The sequence below is a fragment of the Salmo salar genome, chromosome ssa23 (genome assembly GCF_905237065.1).
Source record: "Salmo salar chromosome ssa23, Ssal_v3.1, whole genome shotgun sequence".
NCBI classification, from domain to species: Eukaryota; Metazoa; Chordata; class Actinopteri; order Salmoniformes; family Salmonidae; genus Salmo; species Salmo salar.
The window spans coordinates 42,473,045-42,500,210 of NC_059464.1; the positions used below are offsets into that span (position 1 = coordinate 42,473,045).

The 27,166-nt window shown below is 44.4% G+C and overlaps 1 protein-coding gene across 1 annotated transcript in view; it reads right to left on the reverse strand.

The window, feature by feature from the left end:
- The window catches only part of LOC106584646 (aggrecan core protein), a 30,603-nt gene that overhangs the window by 2,250 nt on the left and 1,187 nt on the right, over positions 1-27,166 (reverse strand). Inside the window, exons 2-15 of the mRNA XM_014170139.2 lie at positions 13,008-13,087; positions 12,143-12,526; positions 11,384-11,558; positions 10,990-11,117; positions 7,995-8,288; positions 7,287-7,586; positions 6,673-6,847; positions 6,255-6,382; positions 5,218-5,511; positions 4,814-4,915; positions 3,760-4,019; positions 2,319-3,216; positions 942-1,058; positions 545-703 (exon numbers count right to left, since the gene is read on the reverse strand). Of these exons, the coding sequence (XP_014025614.2) occupies positions 545-703; positions 942-1,058; positions 2,319-3,216; positions 3,760-4,019; positions 4,814-4,915; positions 5,218-5,511; positions 6,255-6,382; positions 6,673-6,847; positions 7,287-7,586; positions 7,995-8,288; positions 10,990-11,117; positions 11,384-11,558; positions 12,143-12,526; positions 13,008-13,080 (3,487 nt within the window). The 5' untranslated portion in view covers positions 13,081-13,087. The remainder of the gene's footprint in view (positions 1-544; positions 704-941; positions 1,059-2,318; positions 3,217-3,759; positions 4,020-4,813; positions 4,916-5,217; positions 5,512-6,254; positions 6,383-6,672; positions 6,848-7,286; positions 7,587-7,994; positions 8,289-10,989; positions 11,118-11,383; positions 11,559-12,142; positions 12,527-13,007; positions 13,088-27,166) is intronic.

The window sequence follows — 27,166 nt, forward strand, 5'->3', positions numbered from 1 at the left end:
TTTTGGGGGCCCTAAGCGAGATTGGTAGGCAAAACATTTTAGTGGCCCATCTTGACGGAGGAGAGTTTTGACGTTTTTACGTACATTTCCAGCAATTCTACACATTTTGCTATGCATGAGCGTAGAGAAAATGTTGCAGTTTTGAAGACACTTTTCTACAAATTTTGCCAAGATGTGGAGAGAACATTTGGCAATTGTACAACTAACTTCATGCAATTCTACACATTTTGCCATGACTTCCTGCAATTCTATACATTATGCCATGACTTATGTCATGTTAATATGATATCTGAGTGAGAGTGACTAACAAAATCAATGGTGGTCCCCTGGAGGTCATGGCCCCTTGGCATGTGCCTTGCATGCCCGGTCGGTAGATTTTTCTAGACTAACTTACTAATGTTAAAATGTTAGCCAACATGGCTAATTGAGTGACTGACATAAGAGGGGAAACTGCAGAGACACAAACACATTGACATTGTTGTATCCTACTATTCTAACTCTCAACAGTACCCCCCCCCTGCACACATCCTATCTCTTTACTCACAGTTGACAAACTCCTGCTCCTGTTGGGAGGTGATGCTGACCAGGTGGGCGTTAAGCTCTTGGCAGCGCTGCTCAGCGTCAGGCCAGGTGTCTCTCTCAGCAAAGTGCAGGTAGCAGCTCCCCATGAATTCCACCCAGCCCTCGGCGCAGCCCTGCACTGCTGCACACCCGGACAGAAAGATCGACACATTAACAAATTTACTTTAGAATGTTCGATATTTGTTGATTTTCATACAACTCCCCTACCCCTCACCTCTAACGGTATACGTTGTGGCACATGGCAACTTTAATTTGCATGTAAACACTGAAAAAAATAATAAGATTGAGATCATCTTTAATAGATATGTGGGCTTACAATCATTTCAATACATCTGTTAACACATGGCGGTGGCACTCACGTGTGCTGCAGTTTTCCTCTCCAGCGAATCCATGTGGGCATTGGCACAAAGCGACGCCATCCTCCACAGAGCAGGTGCCTGCTCCACACGGGTTAGGCTCACAAGGTTCAGTAGTAGCTAGAAAGAGGGCAAGGGTCAAACAATGAATGGGTTGATTTAGATAAATATGCTAATCACGGGGGATGTAGTTTACTAGCTGTTAGCATGAGGTGGATAAAGCAAAGTAAACAATGGCTTATAGCTAAATAGTGTTATACAGCCACTGGCCAGTCAGTCTCAGCAGCCAGCCACTCTCCCTGTCTTCTTATTAAAGGAGTTTACTGAGACACAGGATACAGCAGGTATCAACGGTACACTGAAATGCCTACCTGCAAGCTCTCCTCAACAATGCAGAATATATATCAATAATAAATAAATGTCAAATCAAAAATAGAACAAGTAATGTAAAAGGACTATCATAGTAATAAGAATAATAACTGGTTGTGGTAGAATATGTAGACTACATGATATATTATACACATTAGGACTGTGCTATTTCAGGTACCCTGAACAAAAATATAAACACATGTAAAGTGTTGGTCCCATGTTTCATTAACTGAAATTTTGTGTAGAAATTTGTTTACATCCCTGTTAGTGAGCATTTCTCCTTTGCCAAGATAATCCATCCACCTGACAGGTTGTGGCATATCAAGACGCTGATTCAACTGCACGATCATTACACATGTGCACCTTGTGCTGGGGACAATAAAAGGCCACTCTAAAATGTGCAGTTTTGTCACACAACACAATGTCACAGATGTCACAAGATTTGAGGGAGCATGCAGTTGGCATGCTGACTGCAGGAATGTCCACCAGAGCTATTGCCAGATGATTTAATGTTCATTTCTCTACCATAAACTGCCTCCAACATCGTTTTAGAGAATTTGGCAGTATGTGCAACCGGCCTCACAACCGGAGACCATGTGTCACCACTCCAGCTCAGGTCCTCCACATCCGGCTTCTTCACCTGCGGGATCGTCTGAGGAGGGGTGGGGTGCTGAGGAGTATTTCTGTCTGTAATAAAGCCCTTTTGTGGGGAAAAACCTTTCTGATTGGCTTGGCCTGGCTCCCCAGTGGGTGGGCCTATGCCCTCCAAGGCCCACCCATGCCTGCACCCTGCCCAGTCATGTGAAATCCATAGATTAGGGCCTAATTAATTTATTTCAGTTGACTTCTTTCCTTATATGAACTGTAACTCAGTAAAGATTTTGTAATTGTTGCATGTCGCATTTATATTTTTTAGTATACATGCTGTAACTACTGACCTATAGAACACCTCTAAAGTAAGATATGCCCAAGTGATAAAATATTGCTGTACTATCCCTTTAAGCAACATACCGTACACTGCAGCAGGCTCCTCCACCACAGCAGGGTTCACCATCGAGACGGCGGGTGCTGTCGTCATGCTAGGGAAGACTGCCGATGGTGCCGTGACATAGATCGTCTCCGTGGAACCTCCCAGCCCTTTCTGCTCTTGGCCTTCCTCCACCAGATCCAGGTCATCCCCTCTGTCTGTGTTTCCAAGACTGCCGATATTCTCTGGGTAAGTCATGGTTGAACCAGGCGGCAGCACCACAGACAGGCCCTCTGCAAATGGTGACTCCCCCAGGGAGAGCCCACTGGCCGAGGTGCTCCCTTCATGTTGGCTACTGCTGTCTCCACTGACCTCTACGTAACCCCGTCCCTGCTCTGGACGCTGCTCCCCTTGACGTGCCGTCACCTCCATCATCCCATCATCTGTCAGGAAGATGACCTCGTGGCCTGAATGGGCTTTGTCCCTGCTGGATGGGAATCCAGAGCCACTGTGAAAACCAGATGGAAAACCGGAGGGGAAACCGCTTGAAAAACCAGAAGAGAAGGTCTGGTAGCCGGAGACTTCCTGCTCTCCCGAGGGCTGATCGGTCAGGTCGATGAGACCTGAATGCGTGAAAGATATGTCAGGACTTCCGGAACCAGAGGTGCTGGTAACATCCCCGCTGAAGAGGCCATACAATCCAGACATTCCTCCAGAGCCACTGATGTCCACACCTCCTTGTCCAAACTCCTGTCCGGTGGGCTGCCGTTTGGAGATGTCCACCATCTCTCCGTCCACAATGATGATGACAGAGTCCCCGCTACCACTCAGGTCCTCAGATACTCCGCTGCTACTACCCGAGTGGGGAAGGACACTGGACGGTAGCCCACCACTGAACTCTCCCACCCCCACCCCAGATCCACTATCCCCAGACTCGCTGAACTCTCCCACCCCAGACCCACTATCCCCAGACCCACTGAACTCTCCCACCCCAGACCCACTATCCCCAGACCCACTGAACTCTCCCACCCCGGACCCACTATCCCCAGACCCACTGAACTTTCCCACCCCAGACCCACTATCCCCAGACCCACTGAACTCTCCCACCCCAGACCCACTATCCCCAGACCCGCTGAACTCTCCCACCCCAGACCCACTATCCCCAGACTCGCTGAACTCTCCCACCCCAGACCCACTATCGCCAGACCCACTGAACTCTCCCACCCCAGACCCACTATCCCCAGACCCACTGAACTCTCCCACCCCAGACCCACTATCCCCAGACCCACTGAACTTTCCCACCCCAGACCCACTATCCCCAGACCCACTGAACTCTCCCACCCCAGACCCACTATCCCCAGACCCGCTGAACTCTCCCACCCCAGACCCACTATCCCCAGACCCGCTGAACTCTCCCACCCCAGACCCACTATCCCCAGACCCGCTGAACTCTCCCACCCCAGACCCACTATCCCCGGACCCGACTTTCGGGGGGTTGGTGACAGTGGTACTCCCCTCTCCCGCCTCCTGAGGATCTCCAGAGCCAGAGCCAGAGCCCTCTCCAGACAAGATGGGTCCACTGCCCTCGAAGGTGACTTGGAAGCCAGACCCTGAGCCCTCGCCGCTTGCCCTACCAGATGTGTATCCACTATGGCCAGGAGTTCCACTGCCACTACCACTGGATGAATGATCAGCTGAGGCTGAACCAGACACATCCACAGAGACAGGTGGCTCGATGGGGCTCACTGAGAAACCACAGAGGAAGAACATGTAATAGTAACACACGGACTACAATACAGCTTGTGCATTCTGATTTGAAATAGAGGCAAAAGGAAACTGAAAGGGGTGATACCTAGTCAGTTGTACAACTGAATGACCTTCAACTGAAATGTGTCTTCCACATTTAACCCAACCCCTCTGAACCAGAGAGGTGTGGGGGGGCTGCCTTAATCGACATCCACGTCTTTAGTGCCCGGGGAACAGTGGGTTAACTGCCTTGCTCAGGGGCAGAACGACAGATTTTTACCTTGTCAGCTCGGGGATTCGTTGGCCCAGTAACCTTTTGGTTACTGGCCCAACGCTCTAACCACTAGGCTACCACTAGTCTACCACTAGGCTACCACTAGGCTACCACTAGTCTACCACTAGTCTACCACTAGGCTACCACTAGTCTACCACTAGGTTACCACTAGGTTACCACTAGGCTACCACTGGGCTACCACTAGTCTACCACTGGGCTACCACTAGTCTACCACTAGTCTACCACTAGGCTACCACTAGTCTACCACTAGGCTACCACTAGGCTACCACTAGTCTACCACTAGTCTACCACTAGGCTACCACTAGTCTACCACTAGTCTACCACTAGGCTACCACTAGGCTACCACTAGTCTACCACTAGTCTACCACTAGGCTACCACTAGTCTACCACTAGTCTACCAAAACTGTTACATTTGGTGTAGTCGGCAGGATACATGTACAGGAAATACTAGTGGGGATATAGCAATACTGTAGACCTCTTAATAAAAATATATATTACCAGGCGTCAATTGGTCTGTTCTCGTTGTCATGTTGATAATTTCCTCCTCGACAACTAGAGTAACGTTGAGTCTGGTTTCAGTATGAATAATCACACGTTCAGCTACAAAACAAAGAAAACCAACACAATATCATTTTCACACTTTTAACAGTGGCTGTATTTGTCATTATTAAAGCTTATGGCTCAATGGTTGTCTCTATTATTTCTCAATGGTTTGACACAGAGCCTTATATAAATGTATGCTTAATCAGTTGAGATTTAACAGGAACCATTTTGGTAACAAGAGTTCCAAGTAAATTACACAATCTGGTAAGAATTCCTCTAACTGTCACAGATTGTAATTATCACAACCTTTGGTGGTTTCGCAACTCTCTCCATGACTCTGAACAGATCCAAACTCATACCTCTGAAGCAGTATGCATCGTATCTGGAGTGCTGGTCTGGGTTTTCTGTCTGGTTGGGGAAGGCGTAGATGGTGTGTACCCCGGCCTTGCCGCCTCCACAGTGGGGCCTTGGGGCATGGATGGGGTAGCGGACGCTGCGATCCTGCAGCCAGCCTGGACGACACTTGTCGAAGCCCTGTCTCCAGGCGGCATAGAGCTGCCCTGTGGTGGCTAGCGTGGTGTTGAGCTTCTGGCAGTGGGCTACAGCCTCCTCATAGGAGAAGCTGTCATAGTCACTGGAATAGAACAGCTCCCCTGGGAAGTGAGGGAGAAGAGAGAGCAGGTGGTTTTACTCAGGAGTGATGGTTCACTTTACATCTTCTGCTAAGGTCTGTAGAAGAAGAAGAAGTCACTTTACATCTGAAGCTAAGGTCTGTAGAAGAAGAAATCACTACATCTGAAGCTAAGGTCAGTAGAAGAAGTCGCTTTACATCTGAAGCTAAGGTGTGTAGAAGAAGAAGAAGTCACTTCACATCTGAAGCTAAGGTCTGTAGAAGAAGAAGAATAAATCACTTTACATCCGAAGCTAAGGACTGTAGAAGAAGAAGAATAAATCACTTTACATCTGAAGCTAAGGCCTGTAGAAGAAGAAGAAATCACTACATCTGAAGCTAAGGTCTGCAGAAGAAGAAGAAGAAATCACTTTACATCTGCAGCTAAGGTCTGTAGAAGAAGAAGAAATCACTTTACATCTGCAGCTAAGGTCTGTAGAAGAAGAAGAAATCACTTTACATCTGAAGCTAAGGACTAGAAGAAGAAGAAAAAATCACTACATCTGAAGCTAAGCACTAGAAGAAGAAGAATAAAAAATCACTACATCTGAAGCTAAGGACTGTAGAAGAAGAAGAAGAAATCACTACATCTGAAGCTAAGGACTGTAGAAGAAGAATAAGAAATCACTACATCTGAAGCTAAGGACTGTAGAAGAAGAATAAGACGAAGAAGCAGAAGAAGAAGAAGCAGCAGCAGAATAAGGGTCCATGGGCCATGTCTCTCACCCTTGAGGCGGTCCACATAGCAGTAGACGTCGTATTGCTCAGTAGCAGGTCTCAGGCCATAGGACCTCACCCCTGGGACATTCTCCAGGTTTCCTGAACACTTATCTCTGGGAGACAGGATGGGGTACCTGAAGGTCAGGGTTGGTGGTAAATGTGTGGTTAGAAAACAGTCACACTTCTGTCCTCTTTAAGAAAAGCAGTCTTGGAAGTAGAGTTTAAACATTCAGGAAATGTTCCCAAAGTTCCAACATTTCTCAGATATCCCAGTCGGAAGATTTCTGGAATCATAAGGGAATACCCAGGAATCCTCCAACAGGGATTTCTGAAAACCCAGGAACATGAATAAAGTTTGCAGAATTTTGTAACCCTACTGAGAGGGCCACCTTTTGACTAGTGAGATTCACACTATCTATCTCACCTGACGGTCTGGTCCCTGAGCCAGCCTGCATCACAGTGGTGGAGCCCTGCCTCGTAGGCTGCCTGTAGCTGCTGGGAGCTGGCGATGACCGCACCCACACTCTGACAGGCCATCTGGGCCTCCACGAAGGACAGGGCATAGCGACTTGAGTCAGCACGGTAGTGGAACACCACACCTATAGAGAGGGAAGGAGGGAGGGAGGAGTACGGAGGGGGGGGGGGGGGAGATAAGGCAGGGAAGAGACAGACAGAACCAATGACAGAAATTAAGTTATTACACTTGAAAATGAAAATGGCAATTACTGCTGGCAGGTAGCCTAGTGGTTAAGAGCGTTAGGCCAATAACCAAAAGGTTGCTGGTTTGAATCCCAGAGCTGACTAGGTGCCCTTGAGCAAGGCACGCATTGTAATTGTACTTATAAATTGCTCTGGATAAGAGTGTCTGCTAAATCAGGGTTTCCCAAACTCGGTCCTAGGGCTTGTTTTGGTTTTTGCCATAGCACTACACAGCTGATTCAAATGATCAAAGCTTGATGATGAGTTGGTTATTTGAATCAGCTGTGTAGTGCTAGGGCAAAAGCCAAAACGTGCACCTGGGGGGCACAATCCACTAACCTGTAGGAGCCATGGCAGTGTCATTGTCAAGAGGGAACTCGAAGCCCACATCAGGTTTAGCTGTCACCCTGCTAATGATCGCTTCCCCCACGACCGGGGTAACCTTCGTAACCGTGTCAGTCACACTGGGTGGGATGGGTAAGGTCGGTGCCATGGTGATGGTGTCCAGGGGGCCTTGGGTCAGCACCTCCCCCCTTGCCTCAGTTTCAGGGGTGGTGGTTAGCCCTGGATAGACCATAGGACTGTCTGTGATGGTGGCCACCTCTGGGAACGGGGTGGTCTTGACTGCACCGTCGTCCTCTAATGAATTAGATCATTGGCAGCAGGTAAAGTTAAAGCCACACTCTGTCATACTGGAAATCACTCTGTTTTTTTAACACATCACATGTAATCCACAGTGCCTTTTTGCTGTATAAGGTTGTGATTCCTTTTTTAACACTATAACAATTTACTTGTGACCTCTTTTTTTAAACTATTTTTGGTGCCTTGACCAAGTACAGTAGTTCAAGCTTGAAGAGATCGACAGCAACAGTGGTGCATTATGGGATAGGTGCTTCTACACCTGCATTGCTTGCTGTTTGGGGTTTTAGGCTGGGTTTCTGTACAGCACTTTGAGATATCAGCTGATGTAAGAAGGGCTATATAAATAAATTAGATTTTATTTTATTTGATATGCAGTCTTCAGATATAATCTGGTGTCTGGGTTACCTTGGTAGCAGATAGCATCATAGTGGGAGTCCGGGTAGGGGTAGCCTGTCTGGTTAGGGAACAGGTACACGGTCCTCACTCCAAGTTGTCCTCCACCACACTGGGGCCTGACAATGTTGATGGGGTAGCGGACGCTTCCGTCTGCCAGCCAGCCCGCATTACACACGTCCATGCCAGACTTCCAGGCCAGGTACAGCTGCCCTGTGGTGGCCAGCTTGGCCCCTAGTTTGGCACACTGGTCCATTGCCTGGTAGAAGGTGAACTTCTCCACGGACATGGAGTAGAACACTCTGCCTGGGGAAGGCAAAGAGTGAGAAACAGACGCAGGCGGTCAAACAGATAGATATGAAAATGCAGCAATTGTCCTTGCGGTAACTAATGCCAGTAAAAATACTTGTTTTAGGGGAAGAGGTTAAAATCTGGCAATGTGCCCTTGAGCAAGGCACTTATTTCTAATTGCTCCTGTAAATCGCTCTGGATAAGAGCATATGCTAAAGGAATAACATGTAAATGTAAGATAATTTCAGAAACAGATAACTAATTGAGGAGAGTAGACTATGTACTCTGTTCTTCAAAGCTGAGGGAGCTGTCTTGACACTGAGCAGACACAAAATGCATCCCCATTTAACTGCAGAGTCATCCACAGCACAGCACACACAGAAACTATACTGAACAAAAATATAAACGCAACATGCAACACTTTCAAGGATTTACTGAGTTTCAGTTGTTATTAGGAATTCAGTCAATTGAAATAAATTCATTAAGCCATAATCTATTGATTTCAAATGACTGGGCAGGGACGCAGCCATGGGTGGGACGGCGAGGGCATAGGCCCACCCACTTGGGTGGCCAGCCAATCAGAATGAGTTTTTCCACACAAAAGGGCTTTATTAGCTGTCCGGGTGGCTGGTCTCCGACGATGCCGGATGTGGAGGTCCTACGCTGGCGTGGTTACATGTGGTCTGCGGTTGTGAGGCCGGTTGGACTTACTGCCAAATTCTCTAAAACGACTTTGAAGGCGGCTTATGGTAGAGAAATTAACATTCAATTCTCTGGCAAGACCTCTGGTGGACATTCCTGCAGTCCGCATGCGAATGTAATGATCATGCTGTTTAACCAGCTTCTTGACATGCCACACCTATCAGGTGGATGGATTATGCTCACTAACAGGGATGTAAACAAATTTGTGCACAAAATTTGAGCGAAATGAGCTTTTTGTGCATATGGACAATTTCTAGGATTTTTTATTTCAGCTCATGAAACACGGGATCAATACTTTACATGTTGCATTTATATTTTTGTTCAGTATATATGAAACAGTCCTATTGTTTTAGTATTTTAGTATTTTTCTCGTATTGACCCTGTTGTGGGTACGGAGCCGGACTGCGGTCCACCTATTGAATATAGCTGTTATAAATCCCTTAAAGTGGAACTGAGATGGTTTTAACTACTTTGCACATATGAAACAATCAGTTATTCATAATATCAGTAAAAAATAGCAAATTCCCAGTTTATTCTTCAAAACCAACTTTTAAGAGGTTTTAAAAATAGGTTATCTTTGGCAACAAATCCTGTGATTGTTGGCAGAATAGATGGATGCAGTTCAATGCATGATTAATATAATTCACCAATAGATTTCTTCATTGTCCCAACATATTGCTATCAGGTTGTAAATCACTGTCACGTCCTGACCATTGAAATATGTTATTTTCTATGGTAGAGTAGGTCAGGGCATGACAGGGTTTTTTCCCCCTATGTTTTCTATTTCTATGTTCAGGTTCTAGTTTTTTATTTCTATGTTGGGGTTTTGTTTGGGATGATCTCCAATTAGAGGCAGCTGGTCCTCGTTGTCTCTAATTGGAGATCATGCTTAAGAAAGGTGTTTTTTCCACCTGGGTTTGTGGGAGATTATCTTTGAGTCAGTGTATGTTTCACCTCTGCGTCACGGTTTGTTGTTTTTGTCTTTCAGTTTATTTATGTATTGCATAGTTTCACAGTGTAAATAAAATGTGGAACAACACACACGCTGTACTTTGGTCCGCTTCTCCTTACGACAACCGTGACAATCACAGCTGGCCTGGAACATTGTTTGCTGCCACAACCCATTCGGGATGCACAGTTTCAGTTTCAATGACTCAATATTTTGAACAAAAACGGACAACTTTTTAATTAAGGCTGGGAATGTCAATACAATCGAACTAGCAAGGGCAATGATCACAACTCAGTCATAACGTGGCTAATAGGCTAGCTTACGTAATAATAGGCTAGTCATAACGTGGCTAATAGGCTATGTGTCAAACAAGGACACACAAAGGAGTATAAATGAGTCAACACTTGAGTCATCCATTTTATGAAAGGACAGTCTGATGCGCTTGCATCAGTGAATTCAACTTCAATTGCGCTGCCTTCATGTGTCCCGTTTACAGCGCACAGTGGAGGGAAAGTGTACAGACACATGCCACAGTCCTAGCTAGGCTACTAAAATGTTGCAGTCTGGCCTCGGTTTTTAAAGCTTGACAATTAATTCACAATTTATCTAATAAAATAAAACCTGCAACAGAGAAACATGTAGGCCTTTAATAATGGCTAATTTGAATATAGGCCTACTAGCTCCGATTGGCTATGGCACACCGGTCTGCGTAGACACCGGTCCTGGACAAGACAGATGTTTTTATTAGGTTTTATCTACTGCAGTGTCTATTAATTGTCCAAACGCACGGCCGCTTTCCCACACTATATTGCGCTAGAATTTTCACAAATGCCTTACTGTCATTGGCAAGCATTCTATGAAAGTATGAAAAATGACTAAGTGCTTGCTTGTTAGATTCTTTTTGAAGGTGTCATATCCTCCCTGGAGGTGTATAGGAACATATTTTAATAAGATCTCATGTTGCTGAAATGCTGTCAGTTCTACTTTAACAGTGATGTTTATCTATGTGCACCACATAACAGCTTGTATAATGACCATGACCAGCTACAGTGTAGCGTACTGTACCTGACATCTTCTGTGCAAAGCAGTACACGTCATAAGTCTCGTTGACCTCTCTCAAGCCGTAGGTTCGCACTCCCGGGAACTCCTCCTTGTCTCCGAAGCAACCCTCACGAGGCTCATGGATGGGATACCTTGAGTAGATCACGTAAGATGGCAAAGAAAAAAAAATGCATACACGTCACGCCGTCAATAAGTTTATTTTTAATCCCAAATGGTTATAACATGGCTTTGCTGAATGCCAACCCATGCTCTAGAATAACATTCCCCACAAAACCCTTCAGGGCTGTACTAATTTCTTAATTTTTACTGTACTGGATATCCCCACTGGGTACCAACACATCAAGATGGTTTCCCTAAAACAGTAACGACAGTACACAGTTTAGTATATCACAATTACCTGACTGTTTGGTCAGAGAGCCACCCGGCGTCACATTGGTGGAAGCCATCGTCAAAGGCAGCCTGTAGTTGAGCTGGGGTGGCGATGGTGGCACTGTTCTGGGTACAGGCAGCCTTGGCCCTCTCAAAGTTCAGAGTGTAGCGCGTGGAGACGGCTCGGTAGTGGAACACAATGCCTGGAGAGGAGAGAACACATCGCCCTCACCGTCATATTATACTGAGTATTATTCCATTTCAGAGGATTGGCTTGTGTTTAATAGGATGAGTAAGAGGATGTTTGACATGGTTGGGGTCAATTCCATTTTGATTCAATCAATTCTGAAAGTAAACTGAAATTCAAATTCAAATTTTTCTCAATGATTTGGAATTGGAATCAGTTTACTTCCTGAATGGATTGAATCGAAATGGAATTGACCCCAACCATGTCAAAATCCTTTTCTACTGATTTACATAAGATATGTACTCACTGTGGAGGAGTTTCATACACGTTCATAGCACATTATACACTTGGTGGTTCGAGCCCTAAATGCTTATTGGCTGACAGCCGTGGAAAAGCCCTTAGCAATGGTACTTTGGCCATATATCACACCTCCTCATGCCTTATTGCTTAATTATACAATACTCTTCCCCATATAATATAATATTAAAAATTATAATAATTAAGCAAACCACGGAATTTGAATTTCTGTTTACTTCCAGAATGGACTGAATCGAAAGAGAATTGACCCCAATATCCCTGATATTTGGTTTAGGTGCATACCTTGAACCTGGATGTCCACCCAGTCATAGTTATTCTCGATGCCGTGCATGACCTCACAGCGGTAAGTGCCCGAGTCCTTGGCACGCAGTTCTGTGATCTCCATGGTGACGTCGGTGGGCACCAGCGGGTAGTTGACCATGGTGACCCGGTCTAGGTACTCCGTCTCCACGTGAACTTTGCCCTCTGACGCCAGCAGTATGAGGGTGGCCTTGCCCTTGGTGACGTAGGTCCACTTGATGCGGTGGGACAGGGGAGTGACAGTGGATGTGCCGGGGTCGTTGACCATGTTGTCCTGGAAGTAGCAGGGCACCACCACCTTGGTGCCCATCAGAGGGTGCAGCGCCACCTCCACGGGAATGCTGACACTCAGGTTACTGTCGAGATCTGGGGTGGACAGTTTGAGATACCTTTTTTTTTTTTTTTTTACAACATATTTGCATCTAATTGGATGGAAGACACTTTCTAACTGTCACACTGCTCATGAGTAGAACACGCAGGAAGATGTTTGCGCGAAGTGAAGTAATATGGTGGATGTAGTGGCTGCTTTGTTTCAGTAAAGTGGAGTCATGTCATCTGCCTGCATTATTCCAAACCCTATCAAGAGAGACTAAGAACCTTTCTACTTTTACATTTGCCGCCGGCGGTGGTCAGTAGACGTACACATACAGTATATAACAGGAGCTCCGCTTGAATAACTAGAACTGCAACCTTCCCCTGTTTGAATGCAACGCATCCTTCCATTGGTCCTTCCTGGATGTGGATTGGATCTGATTGGATGAAAGCAGTGGGAGTGCGAAAGCTTTCTTCCACCCATCTATCTGTGTTTGATCAGTGATCAATAATAGTGATGTACGATTACACATACCGCCGGGGTCTTCAAATGATATAGTTGAGGTGATGAAGGGAAGACACACACACAGTAGGAGCAAGGTCATCATGGTTGACCTGTTATGGAAGAAAGAACTATCAATAAAACAAATGGTTGTCTGAAATGGTTGACTGGTTGACTGAAATGAAATATTAAAAAAATTAATGAAGCAAATGAATGAAAACATTTTTGGTTGTCTTGTCAGATTTGGTGAGGTGCTGTAAGTTAGTCTGATCAGACTGAGTTCTCGTCTAGGGAGTTTTTCCTGGACACCGTGCTTCTACATCTGCGTTGCTTGCTATTTGGAGTTTTAGGCTGGGTTTCTGTATAAGCACTTTGTGACATCAGCTGATGTAAAAAAAAAGGGCTTTATAAATACATTTGATTTGATTCTGACCAAATGAAACAACCTTACACATTTACTATAATGACTTGTGAATGAAAATATTATTGATTAGCCAATGGCTAGATATTTTTTGATGGGTTTCGAAGGTGTGTAAAAAACCTTAATTAGACAACAAACGCTTGCTGTTCTGTGTTTGAATGATTCCAACTGGTCTGGTGGGAAAAGTTTTAGCAGAGAGTTTATTCATTCTCCCATACACCACAGCTCCTATTCTCCGTAGGCCCACCATATTCACACAGGCAAAAGTCTACTGTATATCAGTATAGGCTGGTTGTGTACTGTGTGATACCAAACCCTTGTATATCAGTATAGGCTGGTTGTGTACTGTGTGATACCAAACCCTTGTATATCAGTATAGGCTGGTTGTGTACTGTGTGATACCAGCCCTTGTATATCAGTATAGGCTGGTTGTGTACTGTGTGATACCAAACCCTTGTATATCAGTATAGGCTGGTTGTGTACTGTGTGATACCAAACCCTTGTATATCAGTATAGGCTGGTTGTGTACTGTGTGATACCAGCCCTTGTATATCAGTATAGGCTGGTTGTGTACTGTGTGATACCAAACCCTTGTATATCAGTATAGGCTGGTTGTGTACTGTGTGATACCAGCCCTTGTATATCAGTATAGGCTGGTTGTGTACTGTGTGATACCAAATCCTTGTATATCAGTATAGGCTGGTTGTGTACTGTGTGATACCAGCCCTTGTATATCAGTATAGGCTGGTTGTGTACTGTGTGATACCAGCCCTTGTATATCAGTATAGGCTGGTTGTGTACTGTGTGATACCAGCCCTTGTATATCAGTATAGGCTGGTTGTGTACTGTGTGATACCAGCCCTTGTATATCAGTATAGGCTGGTTGTGTACTGTGTGATACCAAACCCTTGTATATCAGTATAGGCTGGTTGTGTACTGTGTGATACCAAGCCCTTGTATATCAGTATAGGCTGGTTGTGTACTGTGTGATACCAAACCCTTGTATATCAGTATAGGCTGGTTGTGTACTGTGTGATACCAAACCCTTGTATATCAGTATAGGCTGGTTGTGTACTGTGTGATACCAAACCCTTGTATATCAGTATAGGCTGGTTGTGTACTGTGTGATACCAAACCCTTGTATATCAGTATAGGCTGGTTGTGTACTGTGTGATACCAAACCCTTGTATATCAGTATAGGCTGGTTGTGTACTGTGTGATACCAAACCCTTGTATATCAGTATAGGCTGGTTGTGTACTGTGTGATACCAAACCCTTGTATATCAGTATAGGCTGGTTGTGTACTGTGTGATACCAAACCCTTGTATATCAGTATAGGCTGGATGTGTACTGTGTGATACCAGCCCTTGTATATCAGTATAGGCTGGTTGTGTACTGTGTGATACCATACCCTTGTATATCAGTATAGGCTGGTTGTGTACTGTGTGATACCAGCCCTTGTATATCAGTATAGGCTGGATGTGTACTGTGTGATACCAGCCCTTGTATATCAGTATAGGCTGGTTGTGTACTGTGTGATACCAGCCCTTGTATATCAGTATAGGCTGGATGTGTACTGTGTGATACCAAACCCTTGTATATCAGTATAGGCTGGTTGTGTACTGTGTGATACCAAACCCTTGTATATCAGTATAGGCTGGTTGTGTACTGTGTGATACCAAACCCTTGTATATCAGTATAGGCTGGTTGTGTACTGTGTGATACCAAACCCTTGTATATCAGTATAGGCTGGTTGTGTACTGTGTGATACCAAACCCTTGTATATCAGTATAGGCTGGTTGTGTACTGTGTGATACCAAACCCTTGTATATCAGTATAGGCTGGATGTGTACTGTGTGATACCAGCCCTTGTATATCAGTATAGGCTGGTTGTGTACTGTGTGATACCAAACCCTTGTATATCAGTATAGGCTGGTTGTGTACTGTGTGATACCAGCCCTTCTATATCAGTATAGGCTGGTTGTGTACTGTGTGATACCAGCCCTTGTATATCAGTATAGGCTGGTTGTGTACTGTGTGATACCAGCCCTTGTATATCAGTATAGGCTGGATGTGTACTGTGTGATACCAAGCCCTTGTATATCAGTATAGGCTGGTTGTGTACTGTGTGATACCAAGCCCTTGTATATCAGTATAGGCTGGTTGTGTACTGTGTGATACCAGCCCTTGTATATCAGTATAGGCTGGTTGTGTACTGTGTGATACCAAGCCCTTGTATATCAGTATAGGCTGGTTGTGTACTGTGTGATACCAAACCCTTGTATATCAGTATAGGCTGGTTGTGTACTGTGTGATACCAGCCCTTGTATATCAGTATAGGCTGGTTGTGTACTGTGTGATACCAAACCCTTGTATATCAGTATAGGCTGGTTGTGTACTGTGTGATACCAAACCCTTGTATATCAGTATAGGCTGGTTGTGTACTGTGTGATACCAGCCCTTGTATATCAGTATAGGCTGGTTGTGTACTGTGTGATACCAGCCCTTGTATATCAGTATAGGCTGGTTGTGTACTGTGTGATACCAAACCCTTGTATATCAGTATAGGCTGGTTGTGTACTGTGTGATACCAGCCCTTGTATATCAGTATAGGCTGGTTGTGTACTGTGTGATACCAAACCCTTGTATATCAGTATAGGCTGGTTGTGTACTGTGTGATACCAGCCCTTGTATATCAGTATAGGCTGGTTGTGTACTGTGTGATACCAGCCCTTGTATATCAGTATAGGCTGGTTGTGTACTGTGTGATACCAGCCCTTGTATATCAGTATAGGCTGGTTGTGTACTGTGTGATACCAGCCCTTGTATATCAGTATAGGCTGGTTGTGTACTGTGTGATACCAAGCCCTTGTATATCAGTATAGGCTGGATGTGTACTGTGTGATACCAAACCCTTGTATATCAGTATAGGCTGGTTGTGTACTGTGTGATACCAAACCCTTGTATATCAGTATAGGCTGGTTGTGTACTGTGTGATACCAAACCCTTGTATATCAGTATAGGCTGGTTGTGTACTGTGTGATACCAGCCCTTGTATATCAGTATAGGCTGGTTGTGTACTGTGTTGATACCAAACCCTTTTATATCAGTATAGGCTGGTTGTGTACTGTGTGATACCAAGCCCTTGTATATCAGTATAGGCTGGATGTGTACTGTGTGATACCAGCCCTTGTATATCAGTATAGGCTGGTTGTGTACTGTGTGATACCAAACCCTTGTATATCAGTATAGGCTGGTTGTGTACTGTGTGATACCAAACCCTTGTATATCAGTATAGGCTGGTTGTGTACTGTGTGATACCAAGCCCTTGTATATCAGTATAGGCTGGTTGTGTACTGTGTGATACCAGCCCTTGTATATCAGTATAGGCTGGTTGTGTACTGTGTGATACCAAACCCTTGTATATCAGTATAGGCTGGATGTGTACTGTGTGATACCAAGCCCTTGTATATCAGTATAGGCTGGTTGTGTACTGTGTGATACCAGCCCTTGTATATCAGTATAGGCTGGTTGTGTACTGTGTGATACCAAACCCTTGTATATCAGTATAGGCTGGTTGTGTACTGTGTGATACCAGCCCTTGTATATCAGTATAGGCTGGTTGTGTACTGTGTGATACCAGCCCTTGTATATCAGTATAGGCTGGATGTGTACTGTGTGATACCAGCCCTTGTATATCAGTATAGGCTGGTTGTGTACTGTGTGATACCAGCCCTTGTATATCAGTATAGGCTGGATGTGTACTGTGTGATACCAAACCCTTGTATATCAGTATAGGCTGGTTGTGTACTGTGTGATACCAAACCCTTGTATATCAGTATAGGCTGGTTGTGTACTGTGTGATACCAAGCCCTTGTATATCAGTATAGGCTGGTTGTGTACTGTGTGATACCAAACCCTTGTATATCAGTATAGGCTGGTTGTGTACTGTGTGATACCAAACCCTTGTATATCAGTATAGGCTGGTTGTGTACTGTGTGATACCAAGCCCTTGTATATCAGTATAGGCTGGATGTGTACTGTGTGATACCAGCCCTTGTATATCAGTATAGGCTGGTTGTGTACTGTGTGATACCAAACCCTTGTATATCAGTATAGGCTGGTTGTGTACTGTGTGATACCAGCCCTTGTATATCAGTATAGGCTGGTTGTGTACTGTGTGATACCAGCCCTTGTATATCAGTATAGGCTGGTTGTGTACTGTGTGATACCAGCCCTTGTATATCAGTATAGGCTGGATGTGTACTGTGTGATACCAAACCCTTGTATATCAGTATAGGCTGGTTGTGTACTGTGTGATACCAAACCCTTGTATATCAGTATAGGCTGGTTGTGTACTGTGTGATACCAGCCCTTGTATATCAGTATAGGCTGGTTGTGTACTGTGTGATACCAAACCCTTGTATATCAGTATAGGCTGGTTGTGTACTGTGTGATACCAAGCCCTTGTATATCAGTATAGGCTGGTTGTGTACTGTGTGATACCAGCCCTTGTATATCAGTATAGGCTGGTTGTGTACTGTGTGATACCAAACCCTTGTATATCAGTATAGGCTGGTTGTGTACTGTGTGATACCAAACCCTTGTATATCAGTATAGGCTGGTTGTGTACTGTGTGATACCAGCCCTTGTATATCAGTATAGGCTGGTTGTGTACTGTGTGATACCAAGCCCTTGTATATCAGTATAGGCTGGTTGTGTACTGTGTGATACCAAACCCTTGTATATCAGTATAGGCTGGTTGTGTACTGTGTGATACCAGCCCTTGTATATCAGTATAGGCTGGTTGTGTACTGTGTGATACCAAACCCTTGTATATCAGTATAGGCTGGTTGTGTACTGTGTGATACCAGCCCTTGTATATCAGTATAGGCTGGTTGTGTACTGTGTGATACCAGCCCTTGTATATCAGTATAGGCTGGTTGTGTACTGTGTGATACCAGCCCTTGTATATCAGTATAGGCTGGATGTGTACTGTGTGATACCAGCCCTTGTATATCAGTATAGGCTGGTTGTGTACTGTGTGATACCAGCCCTTGTATATCAGTATAGGCTGGTTGTGTACTGTGTGATACCAAACCCTTGTATATCAGTATAGGCTGGTTGTGTACTGTGTGATACCAAACCCTTGTATATCAGTATAGGCTGGTTGTGTACTGTGTGATACCAAACCCTTGTATATCAGTATAGGCTGGATGTGTACTGTGTGATACCAGCCCTTGTATATCAGTATAGGCTGGTTGTGTACTGTGTTGATACCAAACCCTTTAATATCAGTATAGGCTGGTTGTGTACTGTGTGATACCAGCCCTTGTATATCAGTATAGGCTGGATGTGTACTGTGTGATACCAGCCCTTGTATATCAGTATAGGCTGGTTGTGTACTGTGTGATACCAAACCCTTGTATATCAGTATAGGCTGGTTGTGTACTGTGTGATACCAAACCCTTGTATATCAGTATAGGCTGGTTGTGTACTGTGTGATACCAGCCCTTGTATATCAGTATAGGCTGGTTGTGTACTGTGTGATACCAGCCCTTGTATATCAGTATAGGCTGGTTGTGTACTGTGTGATACCAAACCCTTGTATATCAGTATAGGCTGGATGTGTACTGTGTGATACCAGCCCTTGTATATCAGTATAGGCTGGTTGTGTACTGTGTGATACCAGCCCTTGTATATCAGTATAGGCTGGTTGTGTACTGTGTGATACCAAACCCTTGTATATCAGTATAGGCTGGTTGTGTACTGTGTGATACCAGCCCTTGTATATCAGTATAGGCTGGTTGTGTACTGTGTGATACCAAGCCCTTGTATATCAGTATAGGCTGGTTGTGTACTGTGTGATACCAGCCCTTGTATATCAGTATAGGCTGGTTGTGTACTGTGTGATACCAAACCCTTGTATATCAGTATAGGCTGGTTGTGTACTGTGTGATACCAAACCCTTGTATATCAGTATAGGCTGGATGTGTACTGTGTGATACCAAACCCTTGTATATCAGTATAGGCTGGTTGTGTACTGTGTGATACCAAACCCTTGTATATCAGTATAGGCTGGTTGTGTACTGTGTGATCCAAACCCTTGTATATCAGTATAGGCTGGTTGTGTACTGTGTGATCCAAACCCTTGTATATCAGTATAGGCTGGTTGTGTACTGTGTGATACCAAACCCTTGTATATCAGTATAGGCTGGTTGTGTACTGTGTGATACCAACCCTTGGGCAAAGTGGTAACATGATGTCAAAAGTCACTCTCCCATTCTCAAATATCACACACATGTTCATCAATGAATAAAACCCCTCTGTCCCTGGCACAGGAAAGGTTCTCAATGCAAAAATATATTTTTTTCTTGAATTTATACATCATATGAGGTCTTCATATGTGACCCTGCCTATTGTATGTCCAGGGTGGAGGCAGGATAGAGGACAACCTTCCCCAAAATGTGCGGGCTGAGGGTGGATACTAAATAGGTTTCAACTCCGGAGCTACTTTCTGAATCTTTTGTGCCATTTACATCCAGTATCCTTACTGCTGTCATGTCCATTATCCTTACTGCTGTTACGTCCAGTATCCTTACTGCTGTTACGTCCAGTATCCTTACTGCTGTCATGTCCATTATCCTTACTGCTGTTACGGCCATTATCCTTACTGCTGTTACTACCATTATCCTTACTGCTGTTACGTCCAGTATCCTTACTGCTGTTACGTCCAGTATCCTTACTGCTGTCATGTCCATTATCCTTACTGCTGTTACGACCATTATCCTTACTGCTGTTACGTCCAGTATCCTTACTGCTGTTACGACCATTATCCTTACTGCTGTTACGTCCAGTATCCTTACTGCTGTTACGACCATTATCCTTACTGCTGTTACATCCAGTATCCTTACTGCTGTTACGACCAGTATCCTTACTGCTGTTACGTCCAGTATCCTTACTGCTTTTACGTCCAGTATCCTTACTGCTGTTACGTCCAGTATCCTTACTGCTGTTAAGACCATTATCCTTACTGCTGTTACGTCCAGTATCCTTACTGCTGTTACGTCCAGTATCCTTACTGCTGTTACGTCCAGTATCCTTACTGCTGTTACGTCCATTATCCTTACTGCTGTTACGTCCAGTATCCTTACTGCTGTTACGTCCAGTATCCTTACTGCTGTTACGTCCAGTATCCTTACTGCTGTTACGTCCAGTATCCTTACTGCTGTTACGCCCAGTATCCTTACTGCTGTCATGTCCATTATCCTTACTGCTGTCATGTCCATTATCCTTACTGCTGTTACGACCAGTATCCTTACTGCTGTCATGTCCATTATCCTTACTGCTGTTACGTCCAGTATCCTTACTGCTGTTACGTCCAGTATCCTTACTGCTGTTACGACCGTTATCCTTACTGCTGTTACGACCCTGGGGATAATGACTACCACCCTAAGGATAATAACGACGACCCTGAGGATAATGACCACAACCCTGAGAATAATATTCACAACCCTGAGGATAATAACCGCGACCCTGAGGATAATAACCGCGACCCTGAGGATAATAACGACGACCCTGAGGATAATAACCGCGACCCTGAGGATAATAACGACGACCCTGAGGATAATGCTCACAACCCTGAGGATAATGACCACAACCCTAAGGATAATATTCACGACCCTGAGGATAATGCCACGACCGAAGGATAATAACCACAACCTTGAGGATAATGCCACGACCCTGAGTATAATAACCACAACCCTGAAGATAATTAAAGTCTACAGGGAGGTCAGAGTAAATTCAAAGGTCATTCCACCCAATCAAATCAAATTGTATTGGTCACATACACATATTTAGCAGATGTTATTGAGGGTGTAGCGAAATGCTTGTGTTTTCGACTCTGTAGACACAACAGCAAACAATGTTGATGTCTAGAGGTCACATACACACATATATACATCCACACCGCATCACACTCCTAGACAAGCTCACACACACACGCAAAGTTTTATTAGAGATCTGACTGGGTTTTATTAAAGATCTGACTGGGTTTTATTAGAGATCTGACTGGGTTTTATTAAAGATCTGACTGGGTTTTATTAGAGATCTGACTGGGTTTTATTAAAGATCTGACTGGGTTTTATTAGAGATCAGACTGGGTTTAATAGAGATCAGATTGGGTTTAATAGAGATCAGACTGGGTTTAATAGAGATCAGACTGTGTTTTATTAGAGATCTGACTGGGTTTTATTAGAGATCTGACTGGGTTTTAATAGAGATCAGACTGGGTTTTATTAGAGAACTGACTGGGTTTTATTAGAGATCTGACTGGGTTTTATTAGAGAACTGACCGGTTTTTATTAGAAATCTGACTGGGTTTTATTAAAGATCTGACTGGGTTTTATTAGAGATCTGACTGGGTTTTATTAGAGGTCTGACCGGGTTTTATTAGAGATCTGACTGGGTTTTATTAAAGATCTGACTGGGTTTTATTAGAGATCAGACTGGGTTTTATTAGAGATCTGACTGGGTTTTATTAGAGATCTGACTGGGTTTTATTAGAGGTCTGATCGGGTTTTGAGCTGACCGGGTTTTATTAGAGAACTGACCGGGTTTTATTAGAGATCTGACTGGGTTTTATTAGAGATCTTACTGGGTTTTATTAGAGTTCAGACTGGGTTTTATTAGAGAGGAAACAATAAATGGTACATGACATGGCATATCACCAGAGCCCTAGGTCAGAGATAAACCTCCAGTTAAATCCTAAAATGAGCTATATTCTTTATAACTCCTCTTATTTAGGACAGTGACTTTCTCTGGAACTCTGAAAATGTCCTATCGCTCTAGGCCCTAGAAGGAGAGGGGCTTTGTCTTCCTGATACAGACGGACACGTTCAGATTCAAGATACGTAAGTGTAGACTTAGATGTCTGAAATGATGATTGATGGATTCAACCATCCAATGATTTGATATTAGCTTTCCAATTGATCTAGATGTAGTTCTGAACATCTGAGTAGATGTAGTTCTGAACGTCTGAGTAGATGTAGTTCTGAACGTCTGAGTCGTAGTTCTGAACGTCTGAGTCGATGTAGTTCTGAACATCTGAGTAGATGTAGTTCTGAACGTCTGAGTAGATGTAGTTCTGAACGTCTGAGTAGATGTAGTTCTGAACATCTGAGTGGATGTAGTTTTGAACATCTGAGTCGATGTAGTTCTGAACATCTGAGTAGATGTAGTTCTGAACGTCTGAGTAGATTTAGTTCTGAACATCTGAGTCGTTGTAGTTCTGAACGTCTGAGTATATGTAGTTCTGAACATCTGAGTCGATGTAGTCCTGAACGTCTGAGTCGTTGTAGTTCTGAACGTATGAGTCGATGTAGTCCTGAACGTCTGAGTATATGTAGTTCTGAACATCTGAGTCGATGTAGTCCTGAACGTCTGAGTCGTTGTAGTTCTGAACGTATGAGTCGTTGTAGTTCTGAACGTCTGAGTATATGTAGTTCTGAACATCTGAGTCGATGTAGTCCTTAACGTCTGAGTCGTTGTAGTTCTGAACGTATGAGTCGATGTAGTCCTGAACGTCTGAGTCGTTGTAGTTCTGAACGTATGAGTCGATGTAGTCCTGAACGTCTGAGTAGATGTAGTTCTGAACGTCTGAGTCGATGTAGTCCTGAACGTCTGAGTAGATGTAGTTCTGAACGTATGAGTCGATGTAGTCCTGAACGTCTGAGTAGATGTAGTTCTGAACGTCTGAGTAGATGTAGTTTTGAACGTCTGAGTCGTAGTTCTGAACATCTGCGTCAATGTAGTCCTGAACGTCTGAGTAGATGTAGTTCTGAACGTATGAGTCAATGTAGTCCTGAACGTCTGAGTAGATGTAGTTCTGAACGTCTGAGTAGATGTAGTTTTGAACGTCTGAGTAGATGTAGTTCTGAACGTCTGAGTAGATGTAGTTCTGAATGTCTGAGTAGATGTAGTTTTGAACGTCTGAGTAGATGTAGTTCTGAACGTCTGAGTAGATGTAGTCCTGAACGTCTGAGTAGATGTAGTCCTGAACGTCTGAGTAGATGTAGTTCTGAACGTCTGAGTAGATGTAGTCCTGAACGTCTGAGTAGATGTAGTTCTGAACGTATGAGTCGTTGTAGTTCTGAACGTCTGAGTAGATGTAGTCCTGAACGTCTGAGTCGATGTAGTCCTGAACGTCTTAGTAGATGTAGTTCTGAACGTATGAGTAGATGTAGTTCTGAACGTCTGAGTAGATGTAGTTCTGAACGTCTGAGTAGATGTAGTCCTGAACGTCTGAGTAGATGTAGTTCTGAATGTATGAGTAGATGTAGTTCTGAACGTCTGAGTAGATGTAGTTCTGAACGTCTGAGTAGATGTAGTTCTGAACGTCTGAGTAGATGTAGTTCTGAACGTATGAGTAGATGTAGTTCTGAACATCTGAGTAGATGTAGTTCTGAACGTCTGAGTCGTTGTAGTTCTGAACGTATGAGTCGATGTAGTCCTGAACGTCTGAGTAGATGTAGTTCTGAACGTCTGAGTAGATGTAGTTCTGAACGTCTGAGTAGATGTAGTTCTGAACGTCTGAGTAGATGTAGTTCTGAACGTCTGAGTAGATGTAGTTCTGAACGAATGAGTCGTTGTAGTTCTGAACGTCTGAGTAGATGTAGTCCTGAACGTCTGAGTCGATGTAGTCCTGAACGTCTGAGTAGATGTAGTTCTGAACGTATGAGTAGATGTAGTTCTGAACGTCTGAGTAGATGTAGTTCTGAACGTCTGAGTAGATGTAGTTCTGAACGAATGAGTAGATGTAGTTCTGAACGTATGAGTAGATGTAGTCCTGAACGTCTGAGTCGATGTAGTCCTGAACGTCTGAGTAGATGTAGTTCTGAACGTATGAGTAGATGTAGTTCTGAACGTCTGAGTAGATGTAGTTCTGAACGTCTGAGTAGATGTAGTCCTGAACGTCTGAGTAGATGTAGTTCTGAACGTATGAGTAGATGTAGTTCTGAACGTCTGAGTAGATGTAGTTCTGAACGTCTGAGTAGATGTAGTTCTGAACGTATGAGTAGATGTAGTTCTGAACATCTGAGTAGATGTAGTTCTGAACGTCTGAGTCGTTGTAGTTCTGAACGTATGAGTCGATGTAGTCCTGAACGTCTGAGTAGATGTAGTCCTGAACGTCTGAGTAGATGTAGTTTTGAACGTCTGAGTAGTTGTAGTTCTGAACGTCTGAGTCGATGTAGTTCTGAACATCTGAGTCGTTGTAGTTCTGAACATCTGAGTAGATTTTATTGTTGTTGATTTGAATGCAAGTACCGCACAACTACAAGCCAAGGAAACTTAGACCCTAACGCTAAGTTCACAAAAGGGAGGCCTCAAAGAATGTGATGAAAATCCCTCCCTGAAGAGAACTAGCTGCTCCCTAACACAGTTGTCATACACAGACACTCAACCATGGCCAAGCAAAACCTTATCCTTGGGTTTACTGTAGCCAACTAATATGCCTCTCTACAGGGAACCAATAAATCTGTTTCAAGGCAAAACCTCACCACTCAGAATGGCCAACCAAAACTCTACTGTTTCTCTCGACAGAGTAGCCTACCAATGAATTCACATGCCTTTAAGGCCATCCTCCAACCTTCCTGATGTAAGCTCCCACTGTGAGCCAGCCAGGCCTGGAGAGGTGGCCGTATAGGCCTTCTAACCCTTCTACAGTATCTCCATTCAGCCAGTGTGGTATGTTCCGTTCCCCAATGAAGTGAAGGCCAATAAGGTCCAGGTTTGCTCCTGCTGTGGTTGAGCCCTGTGAGGACACTACGGTTCTAAGATGAACTTAGCCTTAGCGTTTGGGAAACCAGGCCCTAGTCTGTTCCTGCTGTGCTGGGAGTGTGGATGAATGCAGTGCCCTGGGAGTGAGTTATGAATGCAGTGCCCTGGGAGTATGGATGAATGCAGGGCCCTGAGAGTATGGATGAATGCAGGGCCCTGAGAGTATGGATGAATGCAGGGCCCTGGGAGTGTGGATGAATGCAGGGAGCTGGGAGTATGGATGAATGCAGGGAGCTGGGAGTATGGATGAATGCAGGGCCCTGGGAGTATGGATGAATGCAGGGCCCTGGGAGTATGGATGAATGCAGGGCCCTGAGAGTATGGATGAATGCAGGGAGCTGGGAGTATGGATGAATGAAGGGCCCTGGGAGTGTGGATGAATGAAGGGCCCTGGGAGTGTGGGTGAATGCAGGGAGCTGGGAGTATGGATGAATGCAGGGAGCTGGGAGTGTGGGTGAATGCAGGGAGCTGGAAGTATGGATGAATGCAGGGCCCTGGGAGTGTGGGTGAATGCAGGGCCCTGGGAGTGTGGGTGAATGCAGGGCCCTGGGAGTGTGCTGGAAGCCAAGGTAAATACCAGGCTGTTGGGGGCTGTATTCCTGAGGAGGCCCCAACACACGCCTGGGTCTCTGGAGACCCCAGGCTTCAGAACAGAGTGGACATTGACAAGAGAGCCCCCTCAGAGATGTAAAGAAGCAGAGAGGAACATGGGAGCAAGCACACTGCCCAATGATAGGCCAGTTTGAATGTATATGGCGGTTGGTGGGTAAATATGTATTTGTGTTGACACACATGCCGGGGTGAACATGTAAGTGGATGTGCACACTATTGGGGACGCTTGTACATAGATGTATACGTTCATGAGCAAACACACACACACACACACACACACACACACACACACACACACACACACACACACACACACACACACACACACACACACACACACACACACACACACACACACACACACACACACACACACACACACACACGTGCACGGTAGGCGCACACACACATTCAGTTTACAGTATACAGTAGCATACTGATAAAATAATTTATCTGTTTAAGGTTTTGACTAAAGTATTCCACTCTGAAACATATATCTTTGTGAAATGTATTAGAATTATAAGGCTATAATAATGTGTTAAAGACTATAATCCAATGCTGTGTGTGAGTAGACTTTTTAAGACTAGGACACTGTTACTATTTCAAAATGAGCAGGGCAGAGTTGATAAGACGACGTTGTGAAAGTAACAGGAAATGGGGCCTCCCTGAGTTAGGGAGGGGAACAACTGCCCGAAAACGGTTAGGTGGGCAGAAGATTAGGAGACAGGTTGCAGAAGTGTGATGAAGAATGTATGTGTACTGTGGGAAAATACAGCCGCCTATAGCGGGGTGGAGTTCTCTACTGATGTGAGTTCATTTGTGTGTGTGTGTGTGTGTGTGTACATATAAAAACACTGTGTCCTCATTTTTAAGCAGAGCTCTGCTAAATAAAAATTCTGACCATTGTAAGCTGGGTCTCCGTCTGCTTCATTCAACCAGAATCTTACACCCTCTGGGGGGCAGACTGAGTAGTTTCATTGAAGTTCGGTTTAAGAACATTGATAACTTAATTCACGTAACACATACATATTTTCTGACTTCATGGTGAGGAACAATAGATCATTCACGCTGTGTCTTAACAAAGCATTAGTTTCAGGAATGTTTCTCTGTTCTTATGGTAAGGAAAAAGAAACTGTCCATAGTCCTGACACAGTGCATTCTAAAACGGTTCAAACTACGACACAGTGCATTCTAAAACGGTTCAAACTACGACACAGTGCATTCTAAAACGGTTCAAACTACGACACAGTGCATTCTAAAACGGTTCAAACTACGACACAGTGCATTCTAAAACGGTTCAAACTACGACACAGTGCATTCT